The sequence below is a fragment of the Saimiri boliviensis genome, chromosome X (genome assembly GCF_048565385.1).
Source record: "Saimiri boliviensis isolate mSaiBol1 chromosome X, mSaiBol1.pri, whole genome shotgun sequence".
Classification (NCBI taxonomy): Eukaryota; Metazoa; Chordata; class Mammalia; order Primates; family Cebidae; genus Saimiri; species Saimiri boliviensis.
The window spans coordinates 132,099,148-132,123,977 of NC_133470.1; the positions used below are offsets into that span (position 1 = coordinate 132,099,148).

The 24,830-nt window shown below is 42.7% G+C and overlaps 2 protein-coding genes across 5 annotated transcripts in view; one reads left to right on the forward strand and one right to left on the reverse strand.

Moving 5' to 3' along the window:
* TRMT2B (tRNA methyltransferase 2 homolog B) overlaps positions 1 to 24,830 on the forward strand; it is a 96,080-nt gene that overhangs the window by 62,528 nt on the left and 8,722 nt on the right. The window lies entirely within an intron of this gene.
* ARL13A (ARF like GTPase 13A) lies at positions 6,133 to 22,880 on the reverse strand. The gene is made up of 7 exons (XM_010350880.2): positions 22,822 to 22,880; positions 22,402 to 22,472; positions 8,723 to 8,972; positions 7,751 to 7,856; positions 7,109 to 7,275; positions 6,382 to 6,472; positions 6,133 to 6,290 (listed from the first exon to the last, which is right to left on the reverse strand). The coding sequence occupies exons 1-7, from the start codon at positions 22,878 to 22,880 to the stop codon at positions 6,159 to 6,161; spliced, it is 876 nt and encodes a 291-aa protein (XP_010349182.1). The 3' UTR covers positions 6,133 to 6,158.

Below are 24,830 nucleotides of genomic sequence, written 5' to 3' on the forward strand. Positions count from 1 at the left end.
GTTATGTTCAGTGCACTTACTACATCTTGTCAGTAGCAACTGCCTTGAAAATGACTGATTTGAAGAGGTTATTGAGAGGGAAGAGTGATATTCAAAACACAGCTGGGGCTGGGCACAGACAGCAGCTCACACCTGTAGTCTCAGCACTTTGGGAGGCCAAGGTGGGAGGATTGCTTAAGCCTAGGAGTTTGAGGTTGCAGTGAGCTGTGATTGTGCCACAGTGCTACAGCCTTGGCGACAGAGCAAGACCCTGCCACTAAAACAAAAATAAAAACACAACTGATATGGCCCAAACACCAAACACTTGAATCTCTGGGGGATTTATAACTAGTTTAGCTACTACTGGTTTCCATGCTCCAACCCTGAATTACCATTGTGTTTTCTTAATCTTTGCTGTGGTCTGAATGTATGACCCATTTCCTACAGAGATCATAGACTGTTCAACAACCCTGCTGACAGAGTACTTCCGGCAGGTAGACCTAACACATGAATGACGAATGCGGACTAGAGTGCAGGAGATGAAAACCATTCAGAGCGGAAGGACCTGTTTATGTATTCATAGGGATTTCTCTAGTCAGAATGCTTAGGTCTGTCCTGAAAGATAGGATAGAAACATCTCCAGGGTCGTATGAGTGAATGATAGGCCAGGGCCATTCATAAGTTGCAAGTGCCTCTGATGGGAGCTAGATTCTAAACGACCTGGAGAGTGGCCAAGACATTGACAACTAAAGAAAAGAAACCCCAAGGCAACTACTTGCCTTTAAGAAAATTTGCTCTCCAAGCTCAAGAAACTATCCTTATTTTGGTCCCTGGGCTGTCCCACTGAGAAAGATTTGTAAAATCTCTTTGGCAGATTTAGTATTCTCAAAGACAAAAATATGGGAGGCATTGGTTGTAATTCTAGATTCTCTATGCTCTTTGTACTTGAGAGTCTAAGACATCTCTCTTTGGATTGTTCTCTACAGAAAAGTGGATACCTATCCCAGAAGGGGGACTATAGCTTTCTAATGATCTCACCGAGCTCCTTCCCTAAATCAACATAATGGTAGCTAACATTTAATATCCTACTTAGGATATACCAGGCACTATTCTAAACATTGTTGTGTGTATCATCCCTTTTATTTATTATTTATTTATTTATTTATTTATTTTGAGATGGAGTCTTGCTCTTTTGCCAGGTTGGAGTGCAGTGGCACTATCTTGGCTCACTGCAACCCTACGTCTCCTGGATTCAAGCGATTCCCCTGCCTCAGCCTCCTGAGTAGCTGGGACTACAGGCACATGCCACCATGGCCAGGCTGGTCTCGATCTCTTGACCTCATGATCTACCTGCCTTGGCCTCCCAAAATGCTGGGATTACAGGCATGAGCCACTGCGCCCGACCTGTATCATCCCTTTTAAACTTTACAATAGGCCTGTGAGGTAGGCACTGTTATTCCTGCCTTCACTGGGGATATTGCCTAGTCACCCAGCTTGATAAGGGGTTTGGAAAGTATGTTAGCAGCCTGTAACAACAAAATTAATATTCACTCAAAGAATTTTTTTCCCTTACATGACTAAGGGTACACTAATTGTATTGTGGAGAGGGTATTTAAATAACTTTCTGTGGTTGATGGATTCTATGTAGGAAAATTTGGTTGACACCTCGGAACACCTACATTGCACAAAGGGAAGTGTGCCAATAAACTGAAATTCAGTTTTGTTAGATGTGGTCCAACTTAAATTCTTCACCCAGCTCACCTTCATAAGGTACACACTCCCATCCCTTTTTCCCATCCACTTCCCCTTCTCTATTGGCTGAGAAGGTATGCCTGCCTCATAACCACGTATGTCATAAAGAGAAATGTGCATGATCCAATTTTCTTATGGTTTATTGAATCGTAGTCTCCTGCCTGATAAAACTCTTATTCAGTAGAGATATTTGTTCTATCCCCAGGTGAGAATGATTGTCAGCAGAATTCTCCAGTGATATTTATCAGGCAAATTAGAGGTGGTATATAGGCTGAGAGGCCAAAGAAGACCCAGGGAGGATGCAGTATTTTTTAAGAGAGTAGAGCACTGACTTGGGCACACGAGGTCTGGATTTTTAGGAGCAGCTCTGCCAGCCATCAGCTGTATCATCTTGGGCAAACCACTTAACCTTTCTGTATCTCAAGTTCCTCATTTTTATAACAACAGGGATTGGACTAGAGGCTCTGTAACGTTCCTTTCAGCTTCATGATTCCTAAGCTGTGCCTCAGTCAGAATCCTATCAAAGACCTCTAAGGTGCTTGGGTTGGTTCCTTTGAAGATACGAGCAAATGCTGCAGCCATTGGCAGTGTCAGACCTAGATGGGGTTGTAAGAGGGATCTTTCTGTACAAGGTTTCTATCCCTCAGAAGCATTTATGAGTTAGTTGATTTATACTGCTTGGTGAGATGGTATAGGGTAGAGAGAAGGACCTTAGTTTGAAAACTGTTTCTGCCACCTCCTGTCCCAGCGTGCCCAAGGACAAATTATTTAACCTCTCTGAATATCATTTTCTGCCTCTGTAAGATGGTGGTGATAGAATCAACTTCATAGGCTTTTGAAGATTAAAGGCAATGATATATATATATAAAGAACTTAGCCCAGTACCTGGCAAATGAAAGTGCTGAATCAACCATGTGTGCTACCACTATTGGTGTGCTTATTGATATTAATATAATTCTGCTGACACAGGCATGAAAATACTTCAGCATTTTTTCTTTTTTTTTTTTTGAGACAGAACCTCACTCTTGCACAGGCTGGAGTGCAGTGGAGTGATCTCAGTTCACTGCAGCCTCCACCTCCAAGGTTCAAGCAATTCTCTGGCCTCAGCCTCCAGAGTAGCTGGGATTACAGGCTTGTGCCACCATGCCCAGCTAATTTTTTTTTTTTTTTTTTTTTTGCATGGGGTTTCACCATGTTGGTCAGGCTGGTCTTGAATTCCTGACCTCAAGTGATCTGCCCGCCTTGGCCTCCCAGAGTGCTGGGATTACAGGCGTGAGCCACCGCGCCCAACCTTAATTTTTGTATTTTTAGTAGAGATGGGGTTTCACCATATTTGCCAGGCTGGTATTGAACTCCTGACCTTTAGTGATTCACCTGCCTTGGCCTTCCAAAGTGCTAGGCATAAGCCACTGCACCTGGCCAGCGTTTTTTCTTAGATACAGCTTTCTCTTTCTTTCTGGCTTTAAATTGCTCTAGAGTCAGAAATAACAGGATTGAATTCCCTGCTCTACTTTTTTTCCTTCTCTCCCCCAAATTTTAAAATTCAATTTAATTTATAAATCGATATATAATAGATGTACACATTTTGTGGGTACATAGGATAATTTAATGCATTCATATAATTTATGAAGATCAAATCAGTGTTTGGGATATCCATCACCTTAAATATTTGTCTTTATGCTAGAACATTCGAGTTATTCTCTTCTAGCTAGTTTGAAATATACACTAGATTATTATAAACTATAGTCACCCTACCAATCTATCATATTGTATATGTGTTTCCAGTAATCAACTTCTCCTCATTCCCCCACCACCCCGCACTTTCCTGTCCTCTGGTAACTGCCAGTCTATTCTCTATCTTCATGAGATCCACTTTTTAAATCTCCCACATATGAGTGAGAACATCCTGCTCTGCTTTTTGTAGGCTGTGGGATCTTGGGCGAGTTTATTTGACTTTTCTGCCCCTTAGTTTCCTCATCTGTGAAATGCCATCAGGTATATACTTACCCCCAAGGGTTGTTGTGAATAACATAATAGATATAAAGAACTTAGCACTGGCCTGGCATCCAGAATAACTCAGTAAGTAGTGGCTGCATTGTTATGGTGAAAGTAATACAGATTGAGCATCCCTAATCTGAAAATCCAAAATCCAAAATCCTCTATAATTAGAAATTTTTGGAATTAGGGATGCTCAACTAGTAAGTACATATAATGCAAATATTCCCAAATCAAAATAAATCTGAAATCGGAAATGCTTCCAGTCCCAAGCATTTCAGATAAGGGATACTCAACCTATAGTAGTAGTAATAGTAATAACTACCACCACTACCACTACCACCCTTGGGATAGAGGGATGAATGCATTCAAGTGCCTGTATTTTTTGCATAGCTAACCAAAGTGTTAGTAGAGGCAGCAGTTACTGTTCCTGGGAACAGCAAAGCAATTGTTCTGGGCTTCGCAGACAGTGGCTGGGGCTTTAAAACAAAGTTATTTATGGAGGTGTGACTGAAAATGATTCATTACAGCATAATTCTCAGCAAATAAATTCTATTTATTTTTGACACTCCTTTTCTGCCCAAGAACCTTAAAGAAAAAAATGTGTATTTCTACGGCTCAATTTTGGTTGATCACCCGTGACTTACTGTCCACAAGCTTTGTCAGCAACGTCTGGGTACAAAGATGTAAAGTCTCTGTTCTTTTTTACCAAGATGGTCTTCATTCTCAGTGGATGCCATCTCACTTTTCTTGAGCCTCTCACTGAGTATAGGATTGATTTGATGGCTAGAATACAGATACACAGGAATAACAGGGGTTCTCAAGGATGAGTAGGTGGAGTTGTATGGGGAGTGTAGAGACATTATCAAATAGAAATTTAAAAACCGAGTAGTCGTGATAGTTCTGGAGATGAACCTGTTTGCTGAGGGAGGGATATCAGATGTTTCTTTTGATTTCCCACTGTTTTTCTCTTTAGTAGTCTGTTGAAAGTAAAAATAGAAAAAGGCCAGTTATTGTAAGTGAAGCCAAGTGCCAGGTTTCCTGTGCTTCCCAGACCATTTCAGGGTAGGAGGGTATTGGCCAGTTTCCAACAGGGTATAGACTGCACTCCACCCATCCTCTGCCCTGGCCTCGTACATTCTCTCACTCTTGCTCTCTCCCCTCTGCCCTTCATTTAAGGAGTACTAACTATAGGAACCAAAGGCTCCTTCACACGAATTTTCTAGTAACATCTCTTCTGTATCCCAGGTATCCATTCTCATTTTTGCCCTAAGTTCTGGGGTTATAGAAAGGAAAATGGATTTAAATTTTGGACAAAGATTTAGGGATAGTTACTGATCTCTAAAAAAACACTTCCTCTTCTACCACTGCCTTCCACTCTACTCTCTACTCTCATCCTCACCCCTTGTCCTCAGAGCACTGTGTGTCTCCTCGTTAGTGGCCCACACCAAGTCTAACACCCTCTATGCAGGTGTAACAACCCAAGGCTCCAAGGTAGCCAGGAGTATGAAAGGCCATGTCCCTTTCAGAGCTGAGGTGACATTATAATATTGATAGTTGACAATCTTGGAGACTGGGGTCCTAAGGAATACTGAGAAGGAGTGGCCAGTAACTACAGCCTCTAAGCCCTCATAGCTTTTTTAAAAATGCCTTTTTTGTATTAGGAGAAATGATATCTGCTTATTATAAAAAAAAAAGACAATTTCTAATAAAACAAAAATCCAAAAGTACAGCACCTAGGCCTTTTACATCTCACAATTACCTAGTATCTTTTGGTGATATCCCTCCAGATATCTCTATATCTGTATATGTATCATGCTATACATGCTGTACTCTAACTTGCTATTTTCCCTTACAAAAATGCCAGGTTGTGGGAAACTTTCCATGTCAATAAATATAAGTCCACATTAGCCTTTTTAATGTATGCATAGTATTCCATGGTATAGATGCATCCTAATTTATTTAGCCATTCTCCATTATTGGACATATAGGCTGTTTCCCACTTTTAGTTTCTGTACACAGTGCTGTGATTAAACATCCTTGAGCATCATTTTTGGGGTACTTGTGTAATTATCTTTGGAGACAGCTCAAGAATTGGGATTACTGGTTCATAGTGTGTTCATGTTTTTAAAGTACTTATATTTCCACCACTCGAATCATGAACTTTAAGATAACATCCTGTAGCCATCTACAGATCTTGTGTCATCCAGTGCTGGGGCATCATACTGGACTACCAGAAGATGGTATCCAAGCACTCTTCCTGTACTTCTTCTATTTCTCTTCTCCTAATCACCAAACATAGAGTGAGGAAAGAATTTCAGGCTCAAAATTGGAATGTTGTAGAAATTGTTAGGGAAGACCTATGTACATTTTCTTCTCTAACCACTGACCCAGCATTACCTTAAAAAATATTGTCATCAACATATGGAGCTTCATTTGTAGCAAAGCTCCATAGTATTCCGAGCTCTAATTCTTCTAGAATGTTCAGCTTCTTTCCTGGGTTCATCATGTAAAGCAAATGTTACTGACATATTCTTTTTAGGCCGTAATCTTGTTCCTTCTTTCTGTACAGCAAGAAGATGGGGGAAGAAGTCAGTTAGTGCCCATGTGTTCAGGGACTGGCCACTGAGTATTAGCATTTAAAGAGCCATTTACCTGTAGGATTGACTTTAGAGGCTTAGCTTCTATTGAATATTGTTCTAGATGCTGCGTTTTCTTCTTTGGCATTTCAAGTCTGGTGGAGAAGGTGGGAGAAGATGGAAAGGACAACAGTAGTAGAAGCAGACACACTCTGAGCTTATTTATCTATGGAGCTACTACCCCATCCCTGCCATATGCCTTTGGGCAATGAAAATGACAACAGAGCAAGGGGATGTTTAGGCCTTTTGCTCCTCAAAACCCTGATCACCTACTATTTTCTTTTTCCTCTTTTCAACATTTCTGTCCTCTCCCATCATTCCTCATTATTGGGAGGATTATAGAACTAGAGGCTGAGAATACAGAGTAGGTTCATGACATTCATCCGTAGAATAATGCCAGTAGGCTCCTTAAGGGGATCATGTTCCTCTTCTCCTCCATATTTCTCTTCTCTAATTAGAGATTAGTAACCCTGTTTTAGAGAAGCTCTAATGCTGATAGGTTGGCTTACCTTTATTAAAATCATTCCCCTCACATGACCAAGTTATGCTAGGGATGGGGTATACCTGACAATGTTGGAGTGTTGGTGGGCATTGTCGTAGCCCCATTTGAGCCAACTGATATCAAGAGACTTGCTCAATGTCACCCAGAATCCAAGCATCTCCCAGAATACCTTGCTTGTGAGGAAGACTGACCCCCGCTGCTTTTTTTTTTATCAGTAAATCTCATAGAGGCATCTCAGTACCTGCTTGAAGAGCATCTCTGTTCAGAGCCTCTGTTTTCCTTGGAGATTGGGATGCTCAAAGTGGGTGGTAGTTGGCGAGTAGCAATGACAGCTAATAGCCAGCGCAGTCCTTCAACTATGGGCTGATGGTTTCTTCTGTCAAGGTTGCTGATGGCTGAACATGGCTCCTGTGACAAAAAGAGAAGAGAAGGCTGCAGACCTGGAGCCTGGGGCCTCTGGGACCAGCAGAACCAGTCACTCTTATTCAAAGAGTGGAGGAACACATAAGCTGTGCCATGCCTAGAGAGGCAGTGAGACTTCTAGGAGTCACTCAGCATTCACATCTGAAAAGGTAAATGACAGACACAAAAGCTGAGGTCCTTTAATAAAGTGGTTGTGGTGTCTTGGATGTGTGACCTTGAGCAAGTCACGTAGGGTCTCTGAGCCTTGACTTTTTTATCCATAAAATGGAGATATTCGTGTGTCCACTTTACAGAGCTATTTTGAAGGCAGAATGCAGTATTTGTTACCACCGTCAAGTCAGGAATCACTGTGGGTGTCGCCTGACAGGGAGAGGCGTTGCCCCAAACCCAACATATGGGGCTGATTATAGAATGAGCCAAGGGCTCTAGAGGAAGAGGGAAGAAAGGGGTTGACACTTACCAGTCGGCACGGGCACTTATTCTCTTTCACGAGCTTGTCTAGAAATAGATAATCAATAATATCACCAGGCATGAGGGCTTTCTTCTTGTCCTGTTTGTTTGCTAGGCTAAAACGGCATATGAGAGAGGGAGGAAAAAAGAGTGAAAGACTGAAACCAAAATAGAAGCAAAAGGCGAGAAAAGAAGGGAGAGAGGAGAAGAAATTCTACTATAACTGCTAAATATCCAGGAATTAAGTTAAAAACATACCTAATGAGATGAGCTAGACATTTTTCTAGCCAACTCCAAATGAAGGAAAGTATAGCACAAATCATTTGAATCCAAGATAGTCCCCCCGAAGGCTCATCTCTCACTTCCCCTACATTATGCTATCAAACTTTAATTAGAATTGCTAACTGGGCTATGAACAGATTTGGAGTTTTTACATCGTTTCCCAAACTCTGTTCATGCTCTAGTTGGGGTTGCTAATGAGGAATGAAAGAGGCATAAAGGAAGTTGGGGGCAGGGATGAAAATTGGCCACCTGCATTATCTCCCTGGAATAAGTGCCAGTTATGTAACTTTTGAGCAATCTGATCAGAGGAGGTCATTGGCATCAATTCTACAAGATAGGGGTTCTCTGCTATCATGAGGTTTCAGGATCAGAGCCCGAAAAAAATGATAAGCAAATTCAGGAAGGTAGTCTTCAGGAAGAGTCAAGGCATGGTGGTAGTGGATATCACTTTTCATTTCCCTTTGATGCTTTCCTTTAAAATGACTTTTGTACAGTTAGGTAACATGTCCCCCATGGCAATGTGTGGTAGAAAGTAGCTCTTGAGAACAGCCCACAGAGAACTGGGCCGCTCTACCTCACGGAGCCTAAGGGAACAGGAGGCATAGCTGGGTGTGACAAAGGGACCACTCTACCCTTCATTTCTATACTTTTGAGGGTACAAATCGGGAAGGGAAAATAGGACAGAAAGGCCGAATCTTACAGTAAGATGGGTTTCCCTGCCACTCTTTTATCAGGCAGCAGATGTGTTAAGATGATCCTCACGTCCCGCATGCGTCTTATATCACTGGAATCCAGGACGAAAACAAGCCCATGTGCTTGTGCGTAGTAGTTTGGCCATGCTTCTCGGCCCCTCAGATCTCCGTTCAGGTCATAGATGGAAAGTTCATACTTATCTAACAAAAGTGTAGTCAGTTCCGATTTCATACAATGGTCTGTCTTACTGGGAAGTACTATGCACAGGAGAAAATAAGGGAAGCAATCACTTAGATGGAAACTCCATACTCATCTAACAGGCGTAGAGTCAGTTCCGATTTCATACAGTTGTCTATCCTACTGGGAAGTACTGTGCAGCGGGGAAGAGAGGAAAAGCAATCACAAAGTAGGGAAATATAGTTAGGTCAAATAATTTGTTGAACCCTGACTACAGCCTGCTCGGAGAAATCCTACTGAAGCATCCTGCCACCCTGCCCATACTTAGGGACTATCTTCCTAAATCGTTGCTTTACCCATGCTGTCTTCTCCTGGCTCAGTAACCTTCAGTGAGTATCCACGGGCCCCAGACTCCTTCACCTCCTAACCTGCCAGACCTATCTCCTAGCGCTGTAACCTGACGGGTGTCCATACTGTCCCTGGTACATAATCTGTTCTTCCCTGAGGTCCTTTGCCCCTACTTCTCCCATTCTACATCAATGTCACGCTCCCTCTTTCCCTGGGCTTTTACAGGATGCCGTTCTCTCTGCTTAGCACACTTCTACTCTTTGCTTAGTTAATGCCTATTTTAAAAAATACCAATTTTGATCTTGTTTATTCTAGAATTTTTGCACACACCACCAGCGATCTGGATAGGGTACCTTTCTTCTGGGCTTACCGCTGTTATAGCACATATTACAGTGTTGTAAATTCCATGATTTATTTGTCTGGGTTATAAACTGCAGCAGGACCGCGACACTTTCAATTTTATTGAAATTTGTTCACCATTATGTTCGTGATGCCAAGCGCATTTGAATTAATCTGATAAATAAACAGATGAACAGGAAGCCCTTCTCTCCCACCCTTTCTTCAATACCCAGCTCAAGTACTGTTTAGGAACCCTTCTCTGGCCTATCTACTTCTCACTTCTCTCTTTTTTTTTGAGACTGAGTCTCGACCTGTCGCCCAGGCTAGAGTGCAGTTGCATGATCTTGGCTCACTACAACCTCCACCTCCTGGGTTCAAGCAATTCTCCTGCCTTAGCCTCCCAAGTAGCTGGGATTACAGGCACGTACCACCACACCCAGCTAATTATTTGTATTTTTATTAGAGATGGGGTTTCACCATGTTGACCAGGCTGGTCTTGAACTCCTGACCTCAGGTGATCTGCCTGCCTCAGCCTCCCAAAGTGCTGGGATTACAGGCATGAGCCACCACGCCCAGCACTTCTCTATTTCTTATTGACCACATGGTCTGTTGAGCTGGTCCTTCACCTCTTTTTGTGCTTGCCTTGTCTCTCCAACTAAAACAAAAGCTATGTGAAGGAGGGTGTCTGCATTACCATACACACAGTAGGTGTTCAATAAATGTTTACAATGGTTGTTACTGTAGATAAGGGTATGAAGTCATCTCACACATACCTCTTCCAAGAAACCATGCTAAACTCAGATACATTTTCCTTTGAAAAGCTATAGCCAGAAGATAAAATCTCATAGGGAATTCCATACCGCATTCAGCTCCCATGGAAACACAGTTGAAAATGGCAGCCTTGGCTGGGTGTGGTGACTCACACCTGTAATCCCAGCACTTTGGGAGGCTGAGGCGGGGGGATCACCAGGTCAGCAGTTCAAGACCAGCTTGGCTGACATAGTGACACTCCATCGCTACTAAAAATACAAAAAAAAAAAAAAAAAAAATTAGCCGGGTGCGGTGGTGCATGCCTGCAATCCCAGCTACGTGGGAGGCTGAGGCTGGAGAATCACCTGAGCCCAGGAGGCAGAGGTTGCGTGAACCGAGATCGTGCCACTGCATTCCAGCCTGGGCGACAAGAGCAAAACTCTGTCTCAAAAAAAAAAAAAAAAAAAAAAAGGCCAGGAGCAGTGGCTTACACCTGTAATCCCACCACTTGCGGAGGCTGAGGCAGATGGATCACAAGGTCAGGAATCTGAGATTATCCTGGATAACATGGTGAAACCCTGTCTCTACTAAAAATACGAAAATTAGGCCGGGCGCGGTGGCTCAAGCCTGTAATCCCAGCACTTTGGGAGGCCTAGGCGGATGGATCACGAGGTCAAGAGATCGAGACCATCCTGGTCAACAAGGTGAAACCCCGTCTCTACTAAAAATACAAAAAATTAGCTGGACATGGTGGTGCGTGCCTGTGATCCCAGCTACTCAGGAGGCTGAGGCAGGAGAATTGCCTGAACCCAGGAGGCGGAGGTTGCGGTGAGCCAAGATCGCGCCATTGCACTCCAGCCTGGGTAACGAGCGAAACTCCGCCTCAAAAAAAAAAAAAAAAAAATTAGCTGGGCATGGCGGTGCGTGCCTGTAATTCCAGCTACTTGGGAGGCTGAGGCAGGAGAATCACTTGAACCTGAAAGGTGGAGGTTCCAGTGAGCCAAGATTGTGCCACTGCACTGCAGTCTGGCAACAGAACTAGACTCAGTCTCAAAAACAAACAAACAAAAAATAGCAACCTTTATATGCATGCCAGTCTGTTGAAGTGACTGCTCTAGCCTAGCTCTCTTCCCACATTAGGAGCAAAATGACATAATACATTTTCTATACCCATACCTGGGAACACTAAAACTAGAATCAATAACTTCTTATTTATAGTCTTAGAACTGCATGTGACATTTTCCATAGGATTGCCGAAATGAATCATTCACGTGAAAAGTTAGTGATATGCTTTATAGTCTTTGGAAATGAGAATACATATATATGTGTGTGTGTATATATATATATATGTTATGTTTTAATGTGATTTTCATAACATCTTTTCTTTCTGATTTCATGTTAGGCAATGAACTTTTAAATTATGGCTTTCAGATAATTTTCAGTCACAACTTTGATATGATATTTGCTATATCTGTTTTAGATTACTTAAAAATAATAACTGGGCCAGGCGTGGTGGCTCAGGCCTATAATCCCAGCATTTTGGGAGGCTGAGGTGGGCAGATCACCTGAGATCAGGAGTTCGAGACCAGCCTGACCAACATAATGAAACCCTGTCTCCACTAAAAATACAAAAAGTGGCCAGGCGTGGTGATGAGCACCTGTAATCCCAACTACTCAGGAGGCTGAAGCAGGAGACTCGCTTGAACCCAGGAGGCAGAGGTTGCAGCGAGCCAAGATCGCGCCATTGCACTCCAGTCTGGGTGACAGAATAAGACTCTGCCTCCAAAAAAAAAAAAAAAAAAAAAAAAGAATAGGTTAAAACTCTAAAGGTAATATTAGAGTTTCCTGCATCAAGAAAAGCGTTATATGTTTTTCCCTGTCAGAGAAAAAAAAAAATTCCTTAGTTTTCTTTTTTTTTTTTTACTTGAAACCTTACCAGTTCCTTCAGTTAATGCATTCTATTGTTGGCAAACTCTAGGTGCTGTAAGGAGTTCTTCTCTGACAATTACATTTCTCTTATTTCCTCTATTAATGTGTCAACACACTAAGAACAGGTACTGAGTCTAATTCATCTCTGTATCCCTAGTGGAGTGCTTCATAAAGCATGGTCTGGGCACCATATAATTGAGAATTACATGGGGGTGATTGTTAAGGCCTAACCCAGACCAAATGAATCAAAACCTCTAGGCTTGGGACACAAGCATTTGCATGTTTAACAAACTCCCTACAGTTAGCAAAATCCTGAGGTGATTCTTCTGCACTTTAAAGTTTGAGTACCACTGCCCTGGAGAGCCGTGAAACTCATGCCTGATTGTGTCTCAGCATCATCTGGTGAGCTTGTTAGGATAGGGATTCCATGAGCTAGCTAGCTGGGTGTGGTGCTACACACCTGTAGTCCCAGCTACTTGGAAGGCTAAGGTGCGAGGATTGCTAGAGCCTGGGCAATCAAGGCTGCAGTGAGCCATGATCACACCACTGTACCACTGCACTCCAGTCTGGGTGACAGAGTGAGACTCTCTCAAAAAAAAAGGAGGGGGGTGGGGGAGCTGTAGATTCCATAGCTTCTTTCCAGACCAAAGTTTTTGAACTGCCAGATCCCTTGTTAGTAGGTTTGAAAACTCCCCAGGTGATTCTGGTTATTGGTTCTCAGTATTCACTGTTCTTCACTGTTCTCCATGATCACCTGGAGTCCTTTTTTTTTTAGGCTGAGGTACAGTTGCACCATCTTGGCTCACTGCACCCTTTGCCTCCCAGGTTCAAGTGATTCTCCTGCTGCAGCCTCCTGCGTAGCTGGGATTACAGGCACCCATCACCACACTCAGCCAATTTTTGTGTTTTTAGTAGAGATGCGATTTTACCATGTTGGCCAGGCTGGTCTTGAACTCCTGACTTCAGGTGATCCACCCGGCCTCGGTCTCCCAAAGTGCTGGGATTACAGACATAAGCCACTGTGCCCAGCCACTTGTAGAGCTTTTAACCCCTGTAACACCAAGCTTCATTCTCTCAGGGTTTGATTCCATAGATCTGAGGTGTGACTGAAGCATCATGTTTTTTCTAAAAAGCTCCCCAGGTGATTGAAATACATAGCCAGGTTTGAAAGGCACTGGTCTAAATGTCCTCATTTAGGACACCTGCTTGTACTAGTGCTTGGGTTTTTTCTTGCCTTACATGACCACGCCAGACAAAACAGTTATAGTGAATGGTGTCAATAGTAATGGCTTGGAGGAGGTGGTGTAAGATAGCCAAATAGAATCCTTCAGTAATGGTCACCCCTGCAGGAACACCAAATTGAACAACTATCCACATGAAAGCACATTCATAAGAACCCAAAATCAGGAGAGCGATCACAGTATCTGGTTATATATTTTCTTTTTTTGAGACAGGGTCTCACTCTGTCGCCTATGCTGGAGTGCAGTGGCTGAGTCTCAGCTCACTGCAGCCTTGACCTCCTAGACTCAAGTGATCCTTCCACCTTAGCCTCCTGAGTAACTGGGATTACAGGTATATGCCACCATACCTGTCTGATTTTTTTTTTTTTTTTTTTTTGTAGAGACAGAGTTTTGGCATGTTGCCCAGACTGGTCTTGAACTCCTGGGCTCAAGCAATCTGCCTGCCTTAGCTTCACAAAGTCCTGGGATTACAAGCATGAGCCCCCCACACCCCGCCTTGGTAATAACATCATGTCAAGGAAAGAGGGACTGAAGAGGGTAGGAAAGATCGTCTTGAATCACCAGCACTACCCATTCCCCTCCCCTGGCAACACCACATGACACAGAGAGAGGAATTTGTGTTTGGAAGAGAGAGTACGGTGATTGCAGGACTTTGGATTGGAACTCAGTGCTGCCCTGTCACAGCAGAAAGCTACACAGGGAAGAATTTGCCTAGCACTCATAGAGGAAGCATTTAGACCAGCCCTAGCCAGAGAGAAATTGTTGATCCCAACAGTTGGAACCTGAGTTCCAGCAAGCCCTGTCACCATGGCCTGCTCTGGGGTGCTAAATAAACTTGAAAGACAGTCCAGGCCACAAGGACTGCAGTTCCTGGGCAAGTCCTGGTGCTTTGATCGGCTTGGAGCCAAGGACTTAAGGGGCATGCAACCTAGTGAGTCACCAGCTGGTATGACCAAGGGAGTGCTTGTGTCACCCTTCCCCACAGTGCCAGGCAGCACAGCTTGTAGCTCCAGGAGGAGAGGGAATAGTAAAGAGAACATTGTAGTTCAACTTGAATACCAGCTCAGCCACAAAAAAATAAAGTACCAAGCAGAGTCCTGAAGCCCCCATTTCAGGCCATAGGTCCCCGATGACATTTCTAGACCCATCCTGGGCCAGAAGGGAACCCAGTGCGCTGAAGGGAAGGACTCGGTCCTGGCAGGATTCACCACCACCTGACTAAAGAGCCCTTGGGCCTTGATTAAACATCCCCAGCGAGCACCAGGCAGCAGTCACCATGGGCCTTGGGCAAGACCTGGTATTATGTTGGCTTCAGGTGTGACCCAGCACATTTTCAGTGGTAGTGGCCATAGGGAGAGATTCCTGCTTGAGGAAAGGAGAGAGAAGAGTAAAAAGGACTTTGTCTTGCAACTTCAGTACTAGCTCCGCCACTGTAAAATATAGCACCAAGCAGACTCTTAAAGTCCCTGATTCCAGGCCTTAGCTCCTGGAAGGCATCTCTAGACTCACTTTGGGCCAGAAAGGAACACACTACCCTGAAGGGACAGACCCAGGCCTGGTAGAACTCACTACCTGCTGACTAAAGAGCCCTTGGGCCTTGAATAAAAATTGGTGGTAGCTAGGCTATAGTCGCTATGGACTTGGGGCAGTGGTGGCCATGGGCAAAGACCCCTTGTGCTTGAGGAAAGCAAAGAGAAATATAAAGAGGATTTTGTCTTGCAACCTGGATACTTGCTCAGCCCCAGTAAAATAAAGCACCAAGCAAATTTCTAAAGCCCTTGACCCCAGGCCTTAGCTCCTGGGTAGCATTTCTAAACCCACCCTGGGCCAGAAGGGAACCTGCTGCACTGAAGGGAAATTCCCTGTCCTAGCAGGATTCATCACCGACAGACTAAAGTGCCCTTGGGCTTGTGTAAATATCAGGGATAGCAAGGAAATAGTTGCCACAGGCCTTGAGTGAGACCCTGTACTATGTTGGCTTCATGTGTGACCTGGCACAGTCTCAGTGGTGGTAGCCACAGAAGCGCTTGTATCACCCCTTCTCCAACTCCAGGCAGCTCAGCACAGAGAGAGAGAGAGACTCCATTTGTTTGGGAGAAAGGGAAAAGAACAAGAGACTTTGCCTGGCAAACCAGGGAATTCTCTCAGATCTTACCCAAGACCACCAAGATGGTACCTCTACAGCTTTACAAGAGTCACAGCATTACTAGGCTTAGGGTGTCCCCTAATGCATATACAGCTGCAGTGACCAAAGACTTGATTACAACACTCAATTCCCTTTGAATCCTTCTCAAGAAGGATGGGTATAAACAACCCCAGCCTGCATAGGTTAAATACCTAACTCTTCAGCGCCCAGGCATTGATGAACATCAATAAACATCAAGACCATCCTGGAAAACATGATCTCACCAAAATAACTAAATAAGGCACCAGTAACAAATTATGGCGTGACAGAGAATTCAAATAGTTATTTTGAGGAAGATCATTGAAATCCAAGATAACACAGAAAAGGAATTCAGAATCTATGAGATAAATTTAACAAAGATTGAAATAATTAAAAAGCAGAAATTCTGGAGCTGAAAAACTCAGTTGACAAACTGAAGAGTCTCTCAACAGCAGAATCGATCAAGCAGAAGAAAGACTTAATAAATTTTAAGACAGGCTGCTTGAAAATACATAGGCCAGGCTCAATGGCTCACGCCTGTAATCCCAGCATTTTGGGAGGCTGAGACGGGTGGATCACTGAGGCCAGGAGTTCAAGACCAGCGTGGCCAACATGGTGAAACACCATCTCTATTAAAAATACAAAAATTAGCTGGGCGTGGTGGCTTATGCCTGTAATCCCAACTAACTTGAGAGGCTGAGGCAGGAGAATTACTTGAACCCAGGAGGCGGAGGTTGCAGTGAAGCAAAATCGTGCCACTGCACTCCAGCCTGAGCTATAGAGCAAGACTCCATCTCAAACAAAAAACATAGAGGAGTCAAAAGAAAAAATTAAAAAAAAAGCACACATACAGGGTCCGGAAAATACATCATTGCCTCAAAAGGGAAAATGCCATAAAGAGGAGGTAGAGAGAGAGAGAGATTGGACTGGAAAGTTTATTCAAAGGAATAATAACAGAGAACTTTCCAAACCAACAGAAATATATGAATACTTAAGTAGATTATGGTGAACCAAGCAGATTTAACCCTAGCAAGACTGCCTCAAGACATTTAATAATCAAACTCCCAAAGGTCAAGGATAAAGATCCTAAAAGCAGCAAGACTATAAGATATAAAGGAGCTCCAGTATTTCTGGCAGCAAATTTCTCTATAGAAACCTTGCAGGCCAGGAAATAGTGGCATGATATACCTAAAGTGCTGAAGGGGGAAAAAAAAAAAAACTAAACTTTTATCCTAGAATATTATATCCAGCAAAATTATCCTTCAAACATGAAGGAGAAATAAAGACTTTCCCAGGCAAACAAAAGCTGAGGGATTTTGTCAACACCAACCCTCTCCTACAAGAAATGCTAAAGGGAGTACTTCAATCTGAAATAAAAAGATGTTAATGAGCAAGAAAAAATCACCTGAAGGTATAAAACTCACTGGTAACAGTAAGTCACACAGACAAATACAGAGTATTGTTATAACACTGTAATTGGTGGTACGTAGAGTACTCATAGCTTGAATAGGAAGACTAAAAGATGAGCCTATCAAAATTAACAACTATAGCAACTTTTAAAGACAGTATAATATGATACAAATAGAAACAACAAAAAGTTAAAAAGCAGAGGGGATGAAGTTAAAGTGTACAATTAATATTAGTTTTTTCTTGTTTTTGCAATCACAGTTGTCTTCAGTTTAAAGTAATGGGGTTTCCAGGTGGCAGCGGATGAATATTAAAATAAAAGAAAATAATGGGTTATAAGATGTTATTTGCAAGCCTCATGGTAACTTCAAATCAAAAAACCTACAACTGATACACAAAAATATAAAGCAATAACTCAAAACATACTACCAGAGAAAATCACTTTCACAAAAAGGAAGACAGGAAGGAAGGAAAAGACCACAAAACAACCAGAAAGCAAATAACAAAATGGCAGTAGTAAGTCCTTATTAATAATAACATTGAATGTAAATAGACTAAACTCTCCAATCAAAAGACATACGGTGGATGAGTGGAAAGAATCACAAGCAAAAAACCACAGTCTGTTTCCTACAAGAAACACACTTCATCTACAAAGACACATAGAGACTGAAAGGGTTATAAAATTATATCCCATGCAAATGGAAACCCAAAAGAGCAGGAGTAGCTATACTTCAGACAAAACAGATTTCAAGACAAAAACTATAAAAAGAGCCAAAGCATGTCATTATATGATGATAAGGGGATCACTTCAGCAAGTGTATATAAAAATAATAAATATATATGCACCCAACACTGGAGCATCCAGATATACAAAACAAATGTTATTAGAGCTAAAGAGAGAAGGATAGGCCCCAATACAGTAATAATTGGAGATTCCAGCACCCCACTTTCAACGTTGGACAGATTATACAGATCAGCAATGAAACATTGTACATAATCTGCAATATAAAGCAAATGGACCTAATAGATATTTATAGAACATTTCATCCAATGAATGCAGGATATACATTCTTCTCCTCAGCACATTGATCATTCTGGGAAGGCTGTGGAGAAAGGGGGACCCTCATACACTGTTGGTGGGAAGATAAATTATGTTCCACTATGAAGGTTCCTCAAGAAACTAAACATAGAACTACCATGTGATGTAGCAATCCACTTGCTGTGTATGTATGCAAAAGAAAGGAACTCAGTATGTCAAAGAGCTATCTGGTGTCCTATGTTTATTGCAGCACTGTTCACAATAGCCCAGATTTGGAAGCAACCTAAGTGTCCATCAACAGATGAATGGATAAAGAAAATGTGGTACATACACACAATGGATACATAAAATTTAGCCGTAAAAAAAGAATAAGATCTTGTCATTTGCAGCAACACAGACAGAACAAGTACATTATGTTAACTGAAATAAGCCAGGCACAGAAAGATAAATTTCACATGTTCTCATTCATTCATGGAAGCCGTAGAGTAAAATAATTGAACTCATGGAGACAAAGAGTAGGATACGGCTGGGCGCAGTTCATGCCTGTAATCCCAGCACTCTGGGAGGCCAAGGCAGGCAGATCACTTGAGGACAGGAGTTTGAGACCAGCCCGGCCAACAGATTGAGACCCCTTCTCAACTAAAAATACAAAAATTAGCCAGGCATGGGCACATGCCTGTAATCCTGGCTACTCGGGAGGCTGAGGTAGAAGAATTGCTTGAACCTGGGAGGCGGAGGTTGCAGTGAGCTGAGATCGTGCCACTGCACTCCAGCCTGGGCAACAGAGTGAGACTCCGTCTCAAAAAAAAAAAAAAAAGAAAAGAAAAGAAAGAGTAGAATAATTACTAGAGGGTGGAAAGGGTAATGAGGGGAGGGAATGAGGATGGTTAATGGGTACCAAAATGTAGTTAGAATGAATAAGCTCTAGTATGTGATAGCACAACGGAGTGACTATAGTCAGCAATAATTTGTTGTACATTTAGAATAACTGAGGGAGTACAGCTGGAATGTTTGTAACAAATAAATGGTGAATGCTTGAGGTGGTGGATACCCCATTTACCCTGATTTGATTATTACACATTGTATGTCTGTATCAACGTATCTCATAAATATATACACCTACAATGTGCCCATAAAAATTTAATAAATTTTTTAAAACCCCAAAATGGCTTTTGTCCCAAAATATTTTATAGCTGTTGTCTTCAAATGTTTGCACAAGTTATTGCTTGCAGACTGGCATTTCCTTCCTAGGCAATTATCTGTTCTTGGCAATCAGCTTAAAAACATTCGCAGTGGCCAGGCATGGTGGCTCTAATCACTTCTAATCCTAGCACTTTGTTAGGTCGAGGCGGGGGGTGGGGGGGAATCACCTGAGGTCAGGAGTTCGAGACCAACCTGACCAACACAGTGAAACCCCGTCTCTACTAAATAGAAAAAATTAGCTGGGTGTGGTGGCACATGCCTGTAGTCCCAGCTACTTGGGAGGCTGAGGCAAGAATTGCTTGAACCTAGGAGGCTGAGGTTGCAGTGAGGCGAGATTGCACCATTGCACTCTAGCCTGGGCAGCAAGAGTGAGACTCCGTCCCAAAACAAAAGAGAACACAAAACCAAACAACAACAACAAAACCTTCACAGGGACAAGGGAGGTGAATTACTCAATTTTGGACACAGAGGAACCTATTAGATTGATTCTGGTGGTTCTGCATAGACAGAAGTGGCCTGAGACATTCTTCAGAATGTGATATCCACGCCCATTAAAAAATTCCCTGTGAATGTAGTCACGACAAATAGATTTATGAATCACCCCCCAGGTATTCACTGAGCACAAGGCAAATTATGCAGTAACAAAGTAAATAGACTCTAGGCAGTGTCCTCTAGGAATTAAAACGGGAAACAGACACTATTCTCACAGGCAAAATAGCATACCATTAATACCAGGTGAGTGCTTCCAAAGGCTGGCCATCAGAAACCCCTGGGGAATTCTTTTTTTTTTTTTTTTTTTTTAAGAGACGGGGTCTCGTTATGTTGCCCAGGCTGGAGTGCAGATCCCACTACTGATCAGCACCGGAGTTTTGACCTGCTCCGTTTCCGACTTGGGCCGGTTCACCCCTCCTTAGGCAGCCTGGTGGTCCCCTGCTCCCAGGAGGTCACCATATTGATGCTGAACTTAGTGCGGACACCTGGTCGGCATAGCGCACTACAGCCCAGAACTCCTGGGCTCAAGGGATCCTCCCACTTCAGCCTCCCAAGTAGCTGGGATTACAGGCATGCGCCAGCGCGCCCGGTGGCAGTTCTTAAAATATAGATTCCTAGGGCGTACCCGGACTAAAGGGAATCCAGGGGCGAGGTTGAGTTGGGGTTCTAGAAAATTATCCCCACTGTTTTCAATAATCTTGTGATTTTTCCTGGCTCCTGGATTTTTCCTGCTGCTATTTACCTTCTTAAATATTTCTGCCTATCAGAGAATAGGGTGAAGCAAGGAGTTAAGTTTGTTTCCTACAAGCGGGAATACAGGCTGAACCCATTAGTTAAAATATGAGGCTTGGAGCTGCTAATGGGACAGAGGAAGTTGTTATAGAAAATGGCAACAAGTCGCCAGGCACAATGGCTCACACCCGTAATTCCAGCACTTTGGGAAGCTGAGGCAGGAAGATTGTTTGAGGCCAGGAGTTCAAGACCAGCTCTGCCAACAGGGTGAAACCCCATCTTGACTAAAATCCAAAAAGTTAGCCAGGTGTGGTGGTGCACACCTGTAATCCCAGCTGCTTGGGAGGCTGAGGCATGAAAATCGCTTGAACTTGGGAGGCAGAGGTTGCAGTGAGCTGAGATTGTGTCACTGCACTCCAGCCTGGGCAACAGAGCAAGACTCCATCTCAAAAGAAAAAAAAAAAAGAATAAAGAATAGAAAAGAAAATGGCAACATGTTGCATCAGGTGAATGGTGGAATGGGCAGAATATCCATTCCATGAATATTTATTGAATACCTACCTGAAAATGCTAAAAATTCACAGGCTAAAGATACAGAGAGGAAAAGATCCATTATTTCTCCTCAAGAGGCTGACAATTTAGGGGATGGACTTGCAGTTGCCTGATGATGTAGTAATAAGTTCGTGCCAGAGTGATGCGTGGAATAGAGTGGGAGCTGAAGGAGGGCACTGATAGTGAAGGCTTTCCTGATGTCCAGCTGTGCTCTGACTTGAGGCTTTTGATTTAGCAGGTAGATCATGATGGAGGTAAAATGCTAAGTAGTGGGACGATATGTACAGAACTAGGAAAGGGGGATGGCAAGTAATTTGTTGTGGCTTTGTTAGAGGGCATGTGCAGAGAGCATGAGGAATGAAGCTGGAGGAAGACTCAGGGACCAACTCAGAGAGGGCTTTGTGTGCTGCTAAGAAACTTAAGTTTTATCTTGAAGATAATGGCATTGAACAGTTTTGAGCAGGGAAGTGCCGTGATCAGACTTTTATATTAAGTCCTTCTGGTAGCTATGTGGATTAAATACTGGGGGGACAACTGGAGATGACAAGATCAGCCAGAAAGCTGTTGCTGTAGTTCAAGGAAATTGATGAGGAGTTCGGGTAGGTCAGTGGCAGAGGAGTCAGGTTAGCCCTTTTTGTTCAGGGATGCCAGGTTAGATAAAACTCAACCATGTCATCATACTACTTCATTTATTCAATAAACATGGGTGGAGGGCATCCTGTGGCAGATAGTACTGGCTTCTTTGATTGCTCCTTAACAAGTAGTATAGTAGCTTTCTGAAATTCTGTGTAACTGCTTCTTGAAATGTCAAGATATTAAACTAGAAATCTGGTATTAAACTTGCACATATCGGAACTGACAACATTTCTCAAGCTCCAACTCTGTATATTAGCTGTCACAGAATTTCCTGTTATTAAACTTCATCATCCCACACTTGTCTCTCTTATCTAGATCAAATTGCACTTTAATTGAGCCCTGAAACTAGACGTCATTTCAAACATGCTATCCTTCATAACTGACTGCAATGCTTTACATAGTTTTAACTCATGCATACCGACCCTATGAAAGGACTTTCAATTAGGATATCTTGTAAAGGGAGCAGGTGACAGACATTACATAAACAGGCTGTTTTTGTAACGTGGGGAAGGGAGGGAAGGAGAGAGACTCTCTCGAGTGTGTGTGTTGGGAGGTGTTTATCCACAAAAAGAGGGAAACTGAGGGCCATGAAGTAATGCTGGGAAGGAATGATTATTAACTGGATTCTGGGGTGCATGGGATACCCACACCAGTGTCTAATGCTCTTAGTTCCTTACATTTTTGGAATGTCTCCACGAGAAGAGTTTTCCCTGAGTTGTCCAAGCCAATGATAGGTATGGTCACATTCCTAGAAATGAAAAAAGAAAAATGAGCCAAAGTCTTAAAACAACAGTTAGGTTTTAAGCTAAACATAGAGTTATACTCTTCCTTAGTGTCTGGGATTCTGACCTGCAGTAATCCCAATGCATGTACCATAAAAGGCCCAGCCAAAGCAGTAGAAGGATGCTTTTCTCCCTTGATTTGCTTAACCTTGTACAATTAGCCATCCCTCCTCAACCCTGCCTCCAATCTTACAACCACTGCTTAATCACTTCACCTAACAACATATATTATGAAGATTTTTCCCTTGAGGGACTATGGGCAGATTTGTGGGAGGAAATAATGGAATAGGCCTAGGGAAATAATTGTAATATTACCTTCGTGTCTCTTCTGGTGTCTTTAGTCGAGACCAGCAGGCGGTCAAAAGCCGGAACATGATTCAGCTTGGTTCTTAAATATTAAGAGAAGAAATATTAAGAGAAGAACATGATTCAGCTTGGTTCTTAAATATTAAGAAAGAAAATAAGAAATAAGTCCCATTATAAACATTGAACCTTTAGTCAGCTTGTGACTAAACAGGTGCTGATAAACAGAAAGCCTGGGATTGTTAGAAGTCTATTACTTCATTCCATCCAACCAACCACTTCTATAAATGTCATAGAAGGAGGGACTAGTTATTCTCAGCTGCAGTGACAGGCTCTGTGCTAAAGGGTAGCTTTCTTTAAAATGGGGTGATTTCTTAGTATAGCAGCCTACACAGACATAATCAGATGTGGCCTATCCCTTCAGCCATAATTCATCCTTTCATTAAGAATATCTTTATCCAACCTTGGGGAGGTTGGGGTGATGTCTGAGAGAAGAAGCAGCTTAGGTTTCCAGAAGGACCTATTGGGAGATCTGTTTCAAGTACCAATAATGTCTTTTATTCAAAGATGTGGGCGTTGGTGACCCACTATTGTAGATTTTATACAATCTTTGGAGCTATAAGTGACCTTAGAGATCATCTAGTTTAATGGATTTCAAATATTAATCCAAGTGTCCCATCCTCAAAATTTTCCACGGAGCTGCTGCAGAAGCTTCCCAGGTGATGTCATTGTGCAGCTGGATTTGGAAGTGAATGCCTAAGCAGGCGTCCCCAAACTTTTTACACAGGGGGCCAGTTCACTGTCCTTCAGGCCATTGGAGGGCCGCCACATACTGTGCTCCTCTCTCTGACCACCAATGAAAGAGGTACCCCTTCCTGAAGTGCGGCGGGGGGCCGGATAAATGGCCTCAGGGGGCCGCATGCGGCCCGTGGGCCGTGGTTTGGGGACGCCTGGCCTAAGGTAATCACTTCAAGGTTCATCCTTGAAAAATGGATTGTTTCCACTTTTTGGCTCTTATGAATAATGCTTCTATAAACATTTGTATATAAGTTTTTGTGTGGATATGTTTTCTTTTCTCTTGGGTATGTATCTAGGAATTTTATTGCTCGGTTATATGTTAAATCTATATTTAACCTCTTGAGGAACTGCCAGACTGTTGTGCACAGTGGCTACAATATCCTACATTCCCACCAGCAATGCTTGTTTTTTTTGTTTATAGCTATCCTAGTGGGTGTGAGGTAGGTATTTCATTGTGGTTTTAATTTACATCTCCCTAATGACTAATTACAGTTGACCCTTAAACAACGTGGCTTTGAACTGCGTGAGTCTACTTATACCAGGATTTTTTTCAACAAAATGAGGATATTCGTGAATGTGAAACTCATGTATATGCAGGGTTTACTTTTCATATACATGGGGTTCACAGTGCAAACTGCAGGATTTGAGAATGCACGGATATTGGCATATGAAGGGATCCAGAAACCCATTTCCCCCAAATTTAGTGAGGGACAACTGTATGTTGAAGCCCAGAATTGGAGGAAGCCCTGGTTGGGTTAATAAAATACGTCAGTTAATGCTTAGATGGGTTTTGCTTAGCTATCTGATGGGCACACTTTATGTGCCAGCTTATTAATGGATAATTTATCAGGGTTCTGCAGAGTCATTCAGTCATTTACTGTTTTGGAGAATTGTCATTCCAAATACTAACATTTCATAGCATTTCTTATAGCACAGCTTACTCCCTGGGAGATCATTAGGTTTTCCATAAAGACCTCCTTGAGAATGGCTCTGGCTTATGCCAGACAAAAGAGAAACCTTATATATGGCCTGTGATCAAAACCAGCCTTACTCCAGCTTTGCACATGAAGCTAATATGACCTGGAGCCTGAAACATCAGAGCCTAATTATCTGGGTTCCATGATAGCCATCTCCCTTGGAGAAGAGGCCAGTAACTGCTTCATGTTTGTTTCCTGATAATTGGCAGAGCCTTCTGACTTGATGTCAGTCTCTTTGTATTTGTC